At 55.3% G+C, this 15,858-nt stretch overlaps 1 protein-coding gene across 1 annotated transcript; it reads right to left on the minus strand.

The window, feature by feature from the left end:
- Positions 1 to 28: 28 nt before the first annotated feature.
- MAP3K12 (mitogen-activated protein kinase kinase kinase 12) lies at positions 29 to 15,419 on the minus strand. The gene is made up of 15 exons (XM_032493015.1): positions 14,352 to 15,419; positions 7,466 to 7,612; positions 5,933 to 6,413; positions 5,436 to 5,619; positions 5,061 to 5,252; positions 4,641 to 4,799; positions 4,334 to 4,492; positions 3,477 to 3,585; positions 3,103 to 3,214; positions 2,864 to 2,981; positions 2,599 to 2,736; positions 1,779 to 2,403; positions 1,518 to 1,588; positions 1,156 to 1,429; positions 29 to 778 (listed from the first exon to the last, which is right to left on the minus strand). Exons 2-15 carry the CDS (start codon positions 7,487 to 7,489, stop codon positions 680 to 682), a joined length of 2,745 nt encoding a protein of 914 aa, XP_032348906.1. The 5' UTR covers positions 7,490 to 7,612; positions 14,352 to 15,419; the 3' UTR covers positions 29 to 679.
- Between the last annotated feature and the right edge of the window lie 439 nt (positions 15,420 to 15,858).

A 15,858-nucleotide genomic window follows, 5' to 3' on the forward strand; every position in this document is an offset into this window, starting at 1 on the left:
CATTCACCAAAAAAAAACCCTCAACAGCTGGGCCTGCATGGAGTGGTTATATTTCAAGGTTTTTTCACAGGGGTTACAATATGACAGTCCCCACCCCAATCAGGCACCAAGATAAAAGCAGGGACTTAAAACAACACCCCAGTTCTTCAGCCTGAGCCATCACATGCTTTTCACAATCTCCTAGCCTCCCCCTAGGCCCTAAGCCAGGGCTTGGGCAGAGAAATGGAGGGACAAAGAAATTACATTGCCACCTGAGAAACCTCAGAGGGGAGGACCCAGCCTTAGCCTCCCTCCTCCCAAGTGCAAAATATGTAAACAGAGTAAACGGAAAACAAAAGTGCAGTCTAAGTGGCTCCCTTTCCTGCTCCTCAGGGCTTGAGCAGAAAGAGTATAGAGGAACACAGGGAAGCCTGTTTTTTCTGTTTGTGCCTCACCACTTGCTGAGCATACTGGGGTGAAGCAGGGGGGCCAGCTTGCCTGTACCCATGTCTCTAGGGCTGTACTTGTCCTTCATTTCCACAGCTGCCAGTATCCCTAGAGTTTTATCAGGTGACTTGGTCAGGGGTCAGTCTCCCTTGAGCCCTACTTAAGGCTGGGACAGCCCTGTCTTTGTTGATTATGTGGCGCATATATATTATTTATATAAATATTTCTCTATGTACAGGGGTAAGAGTGGCTTTCATGGAGGGAGGGAGGCTGGGGGCCGCAAGGCTTCACCGCTGTTGGTGTTGTCCAGTTCAGTGCTGTCACAGTCTGAGTCCTCAGGATTTGGAGGGCCCTGTGAACAAGAGCAGAAACACAGTGAGGTGCAGCCCAGCATCCCCTGGCAAGTACATTCCTTCAAGATCCTTCACTGAGGCCTTTGTAGTGACAGCTTAGTGATTTTACCGTCTCCAGATTTCAGTTGCTCAGGCCCTCCAAGGCACCAGACCCCCTAGTTTGCGGATTCCTCCCCTGCTGTAATTAGAGGCACCATGCAAGTAACCTTACTAGGTGCTCTGTACACTGCTGCTCTCTTGTTCTACCACGTGGGTCCGGGAGGAAACAGCTGCACATTCTGAGGGACTCAGAGGCTAAATACCTATCTTTCTCCTCAGTACCTCTCAGATGACCAGGCACCTGCTCCCTGTCCAATACCTAGTTTCTGTGACTCACCTGCTCCCCTCTGAGTAGGTCATGGTGTGGGGTGGGCAAGGAGCTGGGTTCAGGGCCAGTGACCACCTCTGAAGCAGGAGGGTCCAGTGGGATTTCTGAGCCCTGGGAGCACATGTCATCAGACCGCTCATCTGGCCGCTCGTCAGTGTTGGTACTGCCAACTTCAGGTGTGCCACTGGGGGAAGGCTCACTAGCTGTGCCTTCCTCCCCATCGGATGGATTCTCTGAGCTGAAGGTAGATAGTGACTGGCGCATGTTCAGGCCTTGAGGCCACCTGTATGTTGGAAAAACCAGGGTTACAGCTTGTCTCTGGGTCTCGGCAACCCATAAAAACGCCATTACCTCCTGATTCTCTTGCTCACCTCTGGCTTGACGTCAGCTCTACTTCACTGTCCACCTCTCCTTCCTCTTCCTCTGATGAGATACCACGTTTCTGCGAGAGAGATGAGTGGACTGCAGTCAAAAGCAGGAAGAGGTCATTGAGGATCCAGAAGGGAACATGGTTATAAAGGGTTAGGTGGGGAATGGCTTAAGATCAAAGAGCCCAACATGGGAGGTAAGTTAATGGACTTGAACCCCGGGGGGAGAGTGTGGAAGAGCTCAGGAACCATCCCATACTTTACCTGACTTCGGGTGACAGCAGCCCTGTACAGCAGTGCAGCTGGGGTCAAGTGCTGGGACCCAGCCCGGCTTCCTCCCCGTCCTGCTGTCCCTTCCCTTCCAGGTCCCAGCAGCCCCACATCGTCACCAGGCCCTACTGGTGGAGGTGGCTCCCCTTTGGCTCCCCCTGGTGAATCCGGGCTGGTGGAGCCGGGGGCCGAGCCCTCACTTGGGGGGGTGTCACCCCGGGCTGGAGGTGGTGAGCCAGGATCCCTAGCTCCCCCTGTTGCCCCCCGGCCGCGGGCTCCTAGTGCTGCTGACAGCAGATCTGGGGACGATGAGGACATCTTTCGAAGCAAGAGGTCATGGTGGAGCCCACGGAGGGCTGGAGGGCAGGCTTCCCAGGCTGAGAGTCCCCCTCCTAGCTCCCCTGGGCTTCCTGATCCCCCAGGTTCATGGGGTGGCACAGCTGCACGAAGACCAGGCAGATCCCCACAGCTGCCCTTGGCGCTGGCCTTGCGGTGACGAGTCTTGCCACGGCGACTCCGTCCCGGTGAAGGTGGGCCCTTAGCACACCCAGGAAGCCCCACCCCACTCAGGGCTGCATCTAGTTTGGGTAGCAAAGACTCAGTCTTGAGGATGTCTGGCCTGGTGGGAGAGGGAAAGTGCAAGATGGAGATTAACAGATTTACCACGTGCAAGTACTCCTTAATCTTGGACCGTATAAAGCACCTCTCTCCCATCTAAATACCAGTCTTTGTGGCATCCTTGAGCCCTACTCCTGCCTCTGCAGCCTCCCCCTTGCCATTCTCGAACCATGGCACTTGCAATCTCTGGTCCTACCTTTTGCTGTGGGGTGACAGCTTCTGCGGGACGTTCCTCTTCTTGATGAGCTTCTCCATCGTGTTCCCATGCAGGAGACCTCGGGAAGGGTGTGACTTCAGCAGACCAGGGCACCTCCGCTCCAAAGCTTGCTCCCTCCTAAAGACGAGACACCTCAGTTGGGCGTGTGACCAGGAAGGGGGCCCAGGCTCAGTAGGCTCTCTGGGTCAGGCACAGCTTCCTGAGGACGAGGAGGGATTTGGTGCCGGAGGGTGTGTATGGTTACCTGAGCAGCTCCCGTTCCTTCAGCTCCAGCTGCAACATAAGGGCATTAAGTTCCATGTACAGGTTGTTGGCTCTCTCCAGCTTCCGCTCATAGTGTTCCCTGATGTCCAAGGCAGTGTCTGAAACAGGCAGAAGGGTCCCCGAGGTAAGCTGGCTTCACTTGGTGCCATCATTTATCCCAGTCTCTGGGAACTGGTCCACAGGCCCAGTGTGAAATCACCTTCCCAAACACAGGCACACACCTGAGCTCCTCCCTCCGCCGCATCACCAGCTCCTCTTCTAGGCGGTGTAGACAGGTCCCTTCAGACTTAATTTTTTCAAAGTGCAGCTTGACCTCTTCACGCCACTCTGCCTAGGGTGGAGAGACGATGAGGGGTGAGGGACATCCCTTCACCCAGCAGACCTGTAGAGCCTCTGCAGGGGCCGGCACCGCTGCAAGCGGTACAGTGTGCGTTGGAGCAAAAGGGAGTGGGGCGCAGGATCAACAAGACCAGGCGTAGTCCCCCAAGAGCCGATCTTTCCATCCCCATCAGCCCTTCTTCCCAGCCTCCCCTCAAAGGGCATCATCTCTGCCAAGAGGGGGCTAAGGTGTTCATTTTCCTCCCATGGCATACCTGAGACTTAAAGTAAGTCTCTTGGGGTGTGGAGAGGACATCGGCTGAGGCAATGTCCAGATGTAGCAGGATCTGTCGGAATGATGGGCGATTTCGTGGCTTGCTATTCCTGGAGGGTGTGGAGTTGGGGGAGAGAAAGGAATTTCAGGGAGCACCAGAAGGGAACTAGAGCATCCTTTCCCAACAAAGTGCATCCTGGAAAAATCCAGTCCTAGAGCATACTCTGTGACAAAAAGAATTCCCTGGTCAGCTCTCTAGGAAATGTTACAGGTTGTCCGTTAGCACATCAAAATCCTGCAGTAAGGAAACCTATTTAGTCCTGTTTCCCACTTGTTTGCCAAAACAAAACCTTATTCTGAGTAACTCCATTAAAAGGAACACACTTCGGGAAATGCTTAACCAGAGATTAGAAATCTTCCACTTTCCTTCACAGCCTAGGTTCCAAACAGAGGTCCAGCACCCTGGCCTTCTGAGTCCTAAGGCAGTCGACTTGAGGCTCAACCAGCGTGCTTAGGGCTGTACTGGTCCTTCACAGGCGCTTCATGGCCACCCTCTCTATACCAGACAGTGTCATCCCTATTTTGCAGATAAGAAAACAGAATCAGAGGGGATACTGCTGGCCCAAGGTCACACACAGCTTGTGCACCCCAGTAGAGGACTGACCAGTCCAACCTCTCAGGTCTTTACTGTAGTCCCCTTGATCGACTCTCTGAATCCTGGGGTCTTGGAGAGTCATATCTGGGAGCTCTGTCCCCCTTTCCCTGTTCAGGATTCTGGGCCTGGATGCCTGGGTCCTAGGTGCTGGCTAACCATCAGCAACACTCCTGTGCTTCTCAGCTTGGCCAAGCCATCCTTACCAGCACTGGCGAAGCAGGATTTTGAAGCCGTCTGGGCAGCTGGAGGGCACAGGCAGATGAAGACTGTTGCTTCCCACACCCCAGATGATGGCGGAGGAATCTACATCTTTGTAGGGGATCTCACCAGTCAGCAGTTCCCACAGGACTACGCCGAAGGACCTAGGGATAAGAGGGGACCTCACTTGGAAGGGGCTTCTAAGCCCGGCCTACAGCAGACTCATGTCACTTCTCACTCGGACCCTGGAATGACCGCCCCCTACCCCCATGCTGGCTGCCTGCCATTTTCAGTCCTCGGCCTGGCCCTCACCAGATGTCCACCTTCTCAGACACAGGCTCGTTGCGGATCACTTCAGGGGCCATCCAGGCTACTGTTCCTGCAAAGGACATCTTGGTACTCTTGTCACTCAGCTCCTTGGAAGTGCCAAAATCGGAGATCTTCACCACATCGTCGTACGTGATTAGCATGCTGGTAAAGAGTGTAGTCAGCTGGGGCCTGGGCCCCTCCACACACCTCATCTGGCTGCAGCAACTCATTTGGGACACCCAGAGGCAGACCACAGCACCCCTCCCTCCCTAAGATAGGACTGTCCCTTGGGAGGGCTTTCTGAGATGGCCACATGAACTTAGGACAGGGTCTGGGAGGAAGTACGTGGCCGCACTGACTTGTGTGGGGACACCTGCAGGAGACTACACACAGCAGCTTCTCCCTGCTTGCTCGCTTACTCACTTGGGGGACTTGAGGTCTCTATGGATAATCTTGTGTAGGTGCAGGTAGTTCATGCCACCAGCGATGCCCATGGACCAGTCAACCAGCAAGGAGGGGGTGACAGGGCGGCCAGCCCGCAGCACCTCATACAGCTGGCCCTGGGCGCAGAACTCCATAAGGATGCAGTAGCAGGGAGCCTGGGTGCACACGCCCCTGGGGACCAAACAGTGGTATGAAGGCCTCAGCCAGCCCAGCATCCACCTGATTCACACCTGGAACCCCCATCCCCACCCTCGCCATTTTGGCATCTCCTTTAGGAAGGGTGGGGTAGATCCCTGCTGCCCGAGTAGGTCCCTGCCCTCGGCACAGTACCTCGGCCCCTGCCCTGGACCTTACTTGAAGGTGATGATGTTGGGGTGCTTCAGCTTTCGCAGGTGCTTGATGTCAGTCTCCTTCAGGTCCCGTACCTTCTTCACAGCCACCTCCTCCCCATGGAAGCGCCCCAGGAAGACGGCGCCCTGGGCCCCTGAGCCCACCCACTGCAGGTCCAGGATTTCCTCAAAGGGGACCTCCCAAAGGTCTGTGGACAGGAGGCACAGTGCCACAGGCTCAGAGAGCCACGCTCGGGGCCTTGTGATGGTAGGCACAGGGGAAAGCATTGGGTTGGCTGGAATGACTCAAGGGTGAAGCTGTAAGTAGCTAAAATGGGCCGAGAAGACTAGTTTTGAGGGGACAGGGAAGGAAAGGAATGAGTGATCTCAAAAGAAGCTGCGGAGTCAGGGGCTGATGCAAAGATAGGGGACTGGGGAGAGAAAGGGTCATCAGGTGGGGCTGTCCAACAGATCTCGGGCTCAGGGAGACGGGGAGGGGCCCCCCTCGAGGACACAACCTACCTTCCTGCTGCTGCTTGTGCTCTGTGGAGTAGGCTTTGCCAATCATGGTCCAGACGGGGCGCAGGCAGCCGAAGAGGCCTTCCAGGAAGCCACTGCCACTCTGGCACTGTAGCCGCACCTCATCCGCTCGAACTCTGGACGCCCGACTCTCAGGGGACCCAGCAGCTCCCCCTGGGCCCCCTGCATCCTGCTCATGGAGCTGCAGGACACTGTTGGCGAAAGGCTCAGGGGGCGGCTCTCCACCTGGGGAGGGGCTGGGCCCGCCCCCACCCTGTCCCCCGAGCGGCACTACATCTCGAAGTACACACTGGGTAGGAGTCAGGTCCTTCTCAGGGGTGCAGTCAGAAGTGTCTGGGTCCAGCTTGCGCATGGATGCCTCGCTTAGGGTGGACACGAAACCCCCAAAGGAAGGGGAGGGTGTGCGGGTCTCATGGAGGCAAGCCATGGCCTCAGGGCCCTGAGGGGTGTTGAGCGGTGGGCCCTAGTGGAAGAAAAGGAGGGAGGGGCTGTCAAAGCCACAGGCGCCCCAGCTCAGGATGCTGGTTCTGGAGACAGAGACAAGGGTTGGGGAGCTGGGCTCACAAGAGCTCTGCTGGAATTAACCCTTGAGCCTCACCCTTAGGTACCCATCCACCTCCATGTTTCACCTGGGACCCGTCTTAGGAAACCTGATAGATGCTTGAGAGGAAGCCTTTGTATTAGTAACACAAGGCTTCCCTACTCAGTGATGCAGGTAACATACCTAAGTATTGTTCTCAGGTAGACACTGGTAAAATACATCTCCAACTCAAGTATTATGGTAACAGACTAGTACCCTTCTCCCTGTAAATGACTGTAATTCACCTCTGGAGTACATATTTCTTTCACTTGAGGCTCACTTGCACATACATGTGTCATATAAGGGTCTTTTCAGACACATTTTACTTTGAGGCCCACCCTTAGGCACACAATAGTAACACACCACACCTAGGCCTCCCTCACATTGAAGCGCACACCGGGGACACTGGCAGGATTGCGGCTCAGGCATCCTCGGATGACATTCCTGGGCCTCACACTCACTCACTTGATACATGATACAGCTGAGAGTCTTAAGGCGCACTCAGGGCTCACATCTGGGTCTCCCTCCCAGGTGCTCACAGGTACACACCTGGGCTTCTCTGAGGTAAGTGAGGCTGTAACCAGTCACCTCCGTTATCCGCCCAGCACAGATAGGGGGAAAGGCAGAACCATCCAAGGAGAATGCAGAAGCTGTGTCTGGCTGAGCTGTAGCCTACTGCTTCATTCCCCTTAGCCCTCCCCATCAATCCAGCTACTCCCCTGGGGGTCAGTTACAGAAGGCCCTGAAAAAGCAACCATTAAAAACATCTGAATACTAGCTTTGCTTCTGCCACTCACTGACTGCATGACCTCAGGCAAGCTGTATTTGAGCCTCCACTTCTCCAGCTGTACAAAGGGATAAACAAGCTATCACCAAGGCACAGTGAATCCTTCAACCTACGCCAGTCTTGTCCAGAACTTGACACCAGAAGTCACCTGGCCGCCGATTTCCCTCCACATCTAGTCAGCAGTCCTGAGATGTAAGGATTCCTGAGGACAACAGTCCCGTTTCTCATAGCAGGTTCCTTCCTTAACCTCCTGCACCAGAGCCTCTGAATCACAACCGACGGGGGTGGCAGGAATCTACAATAAAAAGGGCTCACTGGGTGATGATGCATGCATATGGAGGTTTGGCAGCCCTGATGGTCTCAGCTCTTGTACCACTTAATTTCTGGGTCTCTGAAAGACTTTTTCAGCAGGTGTGGGGTTGGCACGGAATCTGACTATTTAAGACACACCTCAGGTGATTCTTATACCTGGCACATTTGAAAAGTTCTGACCCAGTGCCTTTGTATTCTTTTCTAGTTCCAGGTTACTGCCTTAATTTGGGCCCCGTTAGCAGGACAACTGCCTCTTAAATGGTTTCCAAGGCCCCCCACCCTTTTCTCCACCTTGCCTTTAAAATGATCTTTCTAAAGCACAAATTGGTCAGCACCCCTCTCTTACTTCAAACTCCTTTGGTAGCCCCCACTGCCCTTGGTGGGGCAGCCTCACTTCCATGCTCTGGCCCCTCCCCAGCCTCACCTCCCACAGTTGTTCCTACCCAGGCCTAACCAAACAGAGCCTGACGCTAAGCGACATCAGGCGTTTGGGCCAGGGCATCTAACAAGAGTAGTTAACACTTATGGAAGGCTGACTATACACATGAGTCTCTGTTATAGGTGCGTTAGCTCATTTAATCCTAAAAAGTTGGGTATCCTTACGCCCATTTGACAGAGGTCTTAAATAAACTGCCCAAGATGCTTCAGCTAGGAAGAGGCTCGAGTTACATCCCCAGTCTATCCCGAGTAGTGCGCGGCCTGGAAAGCGGTTCTCTTGTCTTCCAAGTCTCACTTCATCCTGGAAGTCTTCCTTCCAGTTCCTGCTGCTCTGCCTTAATGTCCCTTCTGGGCTGGCACAGCCCCCTGTGCTTCCACAGTCATGGCTCCCATTATCTTGGTGGCACAGTGTGGTGGGGCGGGCGCCTGGCTCCTCTGAGACCCTGGACTCCTTGAGAAGCACGAAGTCGCACAGGATCCCAGGGCTTCGAAAAGCACCTGGCGCGCAGCAAGGTGCCCAGTAAGGTGCAACCACTGCTCTACCCACCCCAGAGGATCGTCTCAAGGACCAGATGTACGCTACGTATGCATTAGCTCCCTCGCTCCATAGAACCACCCAGGGAAGGAGGTATTATCATTGGTCCCTTTTATATTCATGAGAAAACTGAGGCTCAGAAATCTGAAATCCCAGTCTCGGAATCCCCAACGTATCCCGCGAAATAAAGGCGGCTTCAAGAGGTGAGATGCACGCAGTCAGACAAGTGACAGGCCATGCAACGTGCCAATTCACCGGAGAACGCCTGCTAGAGGACCCGAGGTCTCTCGCCTGCGCCCCGCAAGCCGGGCTTCCTTTGCGGACCACTGAGAACGGAGGCCGGGGCTCTCAGCGCTCCGCCTCGGCTGGCCTGCAGGAAGCGCTGGCGGCATTGGGGCGCTCGTCCAGCTAGAAGCCCGAGGAAGGGCCCTTACGAAGCGGAGAGGAAGGGGTTACGGCCCCGGCGCCCCCTCCCCCTTCCCGACCTCCTTCCCGGCCGTCACGTGGCGCGGGGCTGGGGGCGGAGCGGGGGCCCGGCGGCGGGAGGAGGGGGGCCGGGTGGGGAAGGGGAGGGGACACAGCGGGTTGGGGGAAGCGCTGGGCGCTGCGGCGTAACCATGACGACTGGGCCCGAGGCGGCGCGTGAAGTCACCCGGACAAGATTAGCCTGGGGTCACGTGAGCAGCGATGGCGGGGGTGGGGCCGCGCCCGGGCCCCGCCCCTGACCCGGGCTGGCCCACGTGCTGATTGCGGGCTCGCGGGCCAGGACCCCCGACCCCGGCGGCCGGCCGCATCTACGCCTCCTCCTCCTCCTCTGCTGACCCTGCATGCAGGCAGATCCTCGGCCGGCGCGCCAAGTGGAGGGAGAGCTAGTGCTGTTGGAGGGAGGGGACTTAGGTTGGCATTGGGGGTGCGGTGTCACAGAGAAAGCAAGAAATGGGGGGACAGGGAGACTGGACACGAGAAAGGGCGACAGGCACAGCCAGAAAAGGAAGGCCTAGTGGAGAAACGGGGATGGAAACAGCATGAAGCGCAGGGAGAGTCGAACCTGAGAAGGATGGACTGAAAAACTGATTTTGAAAAGCAGAGTGGACGCTGAAAAAAGGAGATAAAAGGGGACTTAAAAACAGGAGATCATCTATGGCCTCCCCAATTCGTTTTCTGTCTAAAAGCTGAGTTCTGAGTAGGCACAACACCTGGCTCTTTAAAGGAATTTTTCAGCCTTCTGGTGCTTGGCAGCTAGGAGGTTCAGGCATAGAGAGGGTGACACGCTCAGAGACACTTGCAGCCCAGCCTCCCTTCACTTCCCCAGGGGCCCCTCAGGTATCCAGGGCCAGCAGCTGGGGAGACCGAGGGAAGCCATTTCACCTGTTTGCCTTTTCCTGCAGTGGAAGTAGCTGAAGAAGCAGGAGATGGGACCAAGGGAAAGGGAGGGAATCTAGCCAGGCTCAACGCCCCGCCATCCCTGGTTCTCAGGCTAAAGACAACTCTTCCAGATTGACCTGAAAGGGGTGGGGGGGTGAGGCCCCAGGGAGTTATAGTAAACTGGAGATTCCTTTCTCCCAACACACACCCTCTCTCTGTTTCCTTTATCTCTGACCTGCAGCTGTGTCCCACTGCCCCCCAGCTCGGCCTTGGCGCCAGGGCTTTGGGGGGGGTATCATGGCTAGGAGCCCCTGGCCCAGACATTCGGTCATCCTGGGGGAGGGGATCTGTCTCCCAGGCCATCAATTATGCAGAGCATGGGGGAAGGGCAGGGATGTGACAGGAGGGGGTGGGTGTCTCCGTCAGTCATTCTGTCAATCATATTTACCAAATGCTTATTGTGCAAAACTCTGCTCCAGAATGGGTAAGGGGACAGAGTGGTCCCTAAACTATACATCTTCCAGAGGAAGAGGCTCTTTGGAGTCCCTGGGAGGCCCCAATTCAGTTTCAGCTACCATATTTTCTGTTTGCTGGTGGTTCCCTTCAGGAGGTGGTAGGGGTGGAGTTGGGGCATAGTGCCCGCCCCCAACCAATTCCTCCTCCCAGGTTCTCCTGCTTGAGATGCTGGAGGCCTGTGGCAGGGCAAACTATTGAATCGTTTCTGGATCCCTCCTGTTCTAACAGCAGAACCTCAATGCCATGCTGCTCGTCTGGCTGTCTTGGGGGCTCAGTTGAGAGGCCATCTGTCTAAATCTTAGGCTCTCACACTGAGGCACTCGCCACTGTCTTGTCTCTTATTTTGCACTCAGGAAAAGGAGGACGATTCCCTTTCTCTCTTGAGCGGGGGGTGGGGTGGGGTGGGGGGGGTGGAAGGGACATCTTCACAGGGAAAGGAGACCCAAGACTGTGGAATGCTAGTTCCACCTCTGCAGGCTTTGAGATCCTGAGAGGATAAAGGACTCTGACCCTTCATGGCCAAGGCTCCAGGCAACTTGGCTGCAGCTTGTTTTTGTTTGGCTTCTTACAGGATCCATGGCCCTGGCTCCAGGGTTATTCTCAGATGGGAAGAACTACAGCTTTTCTATTGTGCCCTCATCATGGGGAGATGCCTTCCCTGAGAACCTGGGGAAAACTGAGTTTGCCCCTACTTACAGGCCCCCAGCCTCAGACAGGTCCGCCCCTGAGACTCCCTAGCTGCCACTGCCTCCTCTTCCACTAAGGTGAGCAGTGATGGGGATGGGAGAGAGGGTGCAGTACTGCTTAGGAATAAAGACCCAGCTTTGGATTTGGAGAGATCAGAACTAGAACCTCAGTTTTGGCATGAGTCAGTTCGAGGAATGTCACCTTTCTGAGACTCCCCACCCTACCTTATGGGGTGGTGAGGGTTAATTAAGATGACGTGGGGAATGCCATGAACAAGTGCTGGGCTCCTGGCTTTGTCTTTCTGGTTGGCTGGACACCAGGTCTCTCTCTGTGGGTTCTGGAGGGGCCTGTCTCTTCTGTCTGACCAGAAGGGAGACTTGGTCTTCGACCTTCTACTTCTCCAGGACAAGTCTCGATTTCAGGTCCCAGGGGAACCAGGTCACAATGGCAGTGGTGTGCTAGAGGTGCCCCCACCCCCAGTCTTTCCTCTGCAATTCTTACATGCCACCTCCTCCGGACTGATCGGATCCTCACCCCCTGGCCATTACGGCCCAGGATCACCCCTCAGCCCTACCCACTGAGGTCTGAGGGGAAGGGGAGGAGCAAGGTATGATGGGCCCAAGGGGTCCCTCCTACTCAGGACCTCAGGTCGACCTGGAAGAAGTATTTTAACAAATCATTGAGCTTGATGCGCCTTTAGAAAAAGCAGTTTCTAAGTAGGTGGAATTGTGGGTATTTTTATTAAGAAATTAAAAATCTATTTTAAATTGAGAAAGAGGAAATGAAAATTACAGACTGCCTATCTATTCATGTCAGCCAGCCTTGGACAGTGAGCTGCAGAGGTAGGGTGAAAAGCCTGAGAAGCAGAGAGGTTGGCTGAGGTCCTGTCTCTGCTCCTGGCAGGTTGGGCAGCCTGGAGTCCGAGGCTTCTTAACAGACCTCAGTTTCTTCATATCTATGTGGGGACAGTGGTACCTAATTCACATGGGGTAATGTACTAGGCAACATGGGTAAGAACACAGGCTCTGGATCAGACAGACCTGGGTTCAGATCCTAAGCTCTTGCCATATCCTTTTTTTTTTTTTAAATTTTGAACAGATTACTTAACTTCTTTAAAGTTTCAGTTTCCTCATCCCTAAAATAGACATGCTGATAACACTACCTCTCAGCATTGTTATGAGCAGTATTGAGATGATCCAAATAAAGTTCCTGGCCTAGTACCTGGTGCACAGGAAGCAGCCGATAAACATTAGCATGTGGAAAGAGCCTAACAAGCAGTAGTGGGTTTTTAATAAACTTGTGTCCCTTCCCTTCTTTCCCTCGTCTGCCTCTGCAGAGCAAGAGGCAGCAGCGATGGTACAGGTGGAAAGGGATGTGGACAAACACAAGGGATAAAAAGGAGAGTAAAGAAGGAAAAAACCAAAGGAAAAGGGCTCTTTATCCTGGATGATCCTCAGTCTCCTCTGGAATAGTGCCCCTGCCATCTTATCCCCTTCCCCCAACACACAGATGCCCCTCATTCTTCTGGGAGCAAATGAAGCAGGCAGACCAGTGTCTGTGGCCAGCCCATCATGAAGCTCCTGTGTCCCCTGCTGGCATCTCCACACTATCCTCCTTCTGCCCCGGCAGGGACTCCTGAGGGGGTTGAGTACCTAACTCCCTCTTTCTCCCAGCCCAGCAGGGCGAGGTAGGACTGCACATGATCAGCCACTGGGCAAGTCCAGGGTGGTGGGTACTAGAATTTAGCCAGACTAGCACATTATCACCTCCAGGAGAACGACGGGAAAACAGCAGTCAGTTTTCACAGGGGTTCTGCCATCCTCAGTGGTGAGGACACCCGGGAAGTCCTAAGCCACTTCCTTACTTAAACTTCTTGCCTTCTCTGCCCTTAACTGTGTTAAATTAGGGGATGAATATTTAGTTGTCCGTTTTCATGTGTGTTGGAGTTGGGGTATCACACCATTGGTCTTCCCAGCATCACCTCAGTCCCCACAGTGAGTGAGTGGACGAGTGACAGGCTGGAAAGGGCAGAGCTTTTTTCCACCCTTAGGTGTGAGACAGGAGAGAGCAGGCCCTAAAGCTCAGAGGAACTTCAGTGTCAGGATAGTTTCGAAGACCCAGGGCGTACTTGGGCCTTTTCCGTCCTGAATCCCTCCTTCTTGCCTTTCCTTGGTATGGCCCTCTGGCTGAAAATCAGAGCTCTCAGAGCCACGGAGTCCATCCTGTGAGTTGGAAGGGAAGTGGTATTTAGAGGGAGGCACTGTGGCTTGAGAGGATTCTGGGTGGGGGGAGAGACTTCACATCCACTCTCTCCTGGTCCAGGGCCACTCTCCTACTCTCTTCCCAAGAGGGAGCAGGTAACAGACCTCAAAGGTGGGACTCCTCCTTCAATTCTAAGGAACACCCCACTATTTCCTTCCACTGTCTATAGAGCCTCTGACCCCTTCTCTTCCCTCCCCTCAGCCAAAGGGCCGTGGTTATCAGGAGTTTTAACTTTGTGGAAAGGATTCCTGCTTATTTGTAAGCCAAGGAGTTTGAGGAGTGTGGAGGGAAAAAGGAGGTTCATGAAAGCCCTGGGCTGGGGAAATGGGTTAGGGGAGCCAGAGGAGATAGAGAGATGGAGGAGGGAAAGAGCCACATATGAATGGGGGAGGGGAGAATGACCATCACCTGGACATCCAGGAACAGGTGCTCGCTTCCTATAATCCTCAGGTGCAGCCCGCTAAGTGGGGGTGGGGGGGGTGGGGGTGGGGTGAGGTGACGGGATGCTGGACACATGAGGCCTTGTCCTTCCTTTCCTTCCCTGAGGGGGCCAAAACTCTTCCTCCTCCTCCCCTCTCCCTCTTCTTGAGGGTGAGTGGGAGGAGATGTTCTCTTGCCCGCTGTCCTTTAAGTCTGTCCCCCAATCATCCCCCCACCCCCACCCCATACACTCCTTTCCAGCTCTGGAGGCCCTTCGCCTCCAAGCTGGGCCGCGGCATCCCTCCGCTTGGTTCCCCTCCTTCCCATCCCCACAGGCGTCGGGTCCAGGTTCCCAGTTCCTCCATCCCCAGTCTCAGCATCCCCGCGCCACCCTCCCCACACCCAGCCACATCTGCATCCCGACCCTCCCTCCGCACCCGATCTCGGGACCCGGACCCATCCCTGCCCCCCACCCTCCACAACTCGGCCCGGCTCTCACCTCGGGGGCTCCACGGCCGCAGCACAAAAGGCGGCGCTGCTGCAGCTCGGCTCCGGATGCTGCTCCCGCCTCCTCCTCCTTCTCCTCCTCCTTCCCTCCTCCCCCTGCTGCCCTCGACCGGACCAGGGGCGCTGTCACAGGCGATGCTCGTGCGGTGTCCGGGTGCACGGGTGTCAGCCCCAGCTTTCTCCCCCCACCCCCCGACCCCAAGCCCCGTCCCCACGCGGCTTGAACTCCCGCTCCTTCCAAGGCCCCCGCCCCGGGCCCCCCGGGACGGACACGCCCTGAGCGGGGGATGCTGCGCTGGAGCCGCCGGCCTCTTAAAGGAGCCCGCTGCTGCCATCCAGCGCGCTCCTGGCTCGTCCCTGGCCCATCTGGGCCCCGCACCTCCCTGCTGGTGGTGTGACCTGGGGCGATCCCACCTCCGATCTTCAGCCGATTCCGTAGGAGCCTCCTAAGACCGGTCTTTTAAGCTCCATCCTATATCCTGAGACAGCAGCCCCTCAGGTGGGACCCCCTCACCTCCACCAGCGATCTATCATTGCCTCCCCTGTCATATCGATCTTGCCAGCCTTCTTTCCCCTGTCACCAGTCCAGTTCCACTCAATTGGAATCCACTCAGTTCAGTGCCCCGTCCCCCTCCAGTGTTCCTGGATGACCCTTCGTTATTATTCCAAGATTCCTCTGGATCTCCACCCCTTTTCACAGCAAGTCCATCTCTTCCTTGACCCATACTCAGAACACTCATTAGAGTCAGGCATTTTTCGTGATCTTTCTCTTCAAGGTCACAAGATTTTCCTTACATATTTCAGCCCAGTGGCTGTGAAACTTTGGCGGAGGGAATGCAGCTCTGGGCCCCCAAACGCACCCAGATTAGTTCATTAGTCTTAAGAGGTCAGACGCCTCTTGCTCTCTAGTTGAGAGACCCAAGTCCCATGGCAGAGGGAATGAGGCCACCTTGTGCCTTAGTCCTTCTAATCCTGTTGTCCCATTATATTCTGATTCTCAGGCCCCAGAGGGGGTCTCCTGGCATAGGGAACCAGTACGGAAAGGTTCAGTAGGACCATTCTAAAAAGGCTTTAGAAAAGAAGCAGAAACCGACAGGCTGGGGGCAGAATTAAGGGGAGGGAAGGTGAAGGACAGCTTAGGAAAAGAAAGCAGTTTCTGTGAGACGAAGGCCCGAGAGCCAGGGGCTTAGGCCGAAGGCTGAGGAGGAACTGAGACTGAGATGGACTTGAACTTACAACTGCCCCAGCGCTCTGAGAGGCACAGCTCAGTCCCCTCTCGCGTCTAGGCCGGGCCCACCCTCCCAGACTGCAATGAGCCAGAAACCGACAGCTGCCTCGTCCCTGGGCCAATCACAACCTTTTCTCAAGAAAGAGGCGGTGTCAAGGGGGCTGACTCTTCCCTTGTCCCCGCCCCTCTAGGTGAAGTAACCAATCGCAATCCCCCTAGAGCAAGCAAGCGCAATGGAGAATAACCAATTACGCAGCGAAGCTTTTCGTGC

The sequence above is a fragment of the Camelus ferus genome, chromosome 12, assembly GCF_009834535.1.
Source record: "Camelus ferus isolate YT-003-E chromosome 12, BCGSAC_Cfer_1.0, whole genome shotgun sequence".
NCBI classification, from domain to species: Eukaryota; Metazoa; Chordata; class Mammalia; order Artiodactyla; family Camelidae; genus Camelus; species Camelus ferus.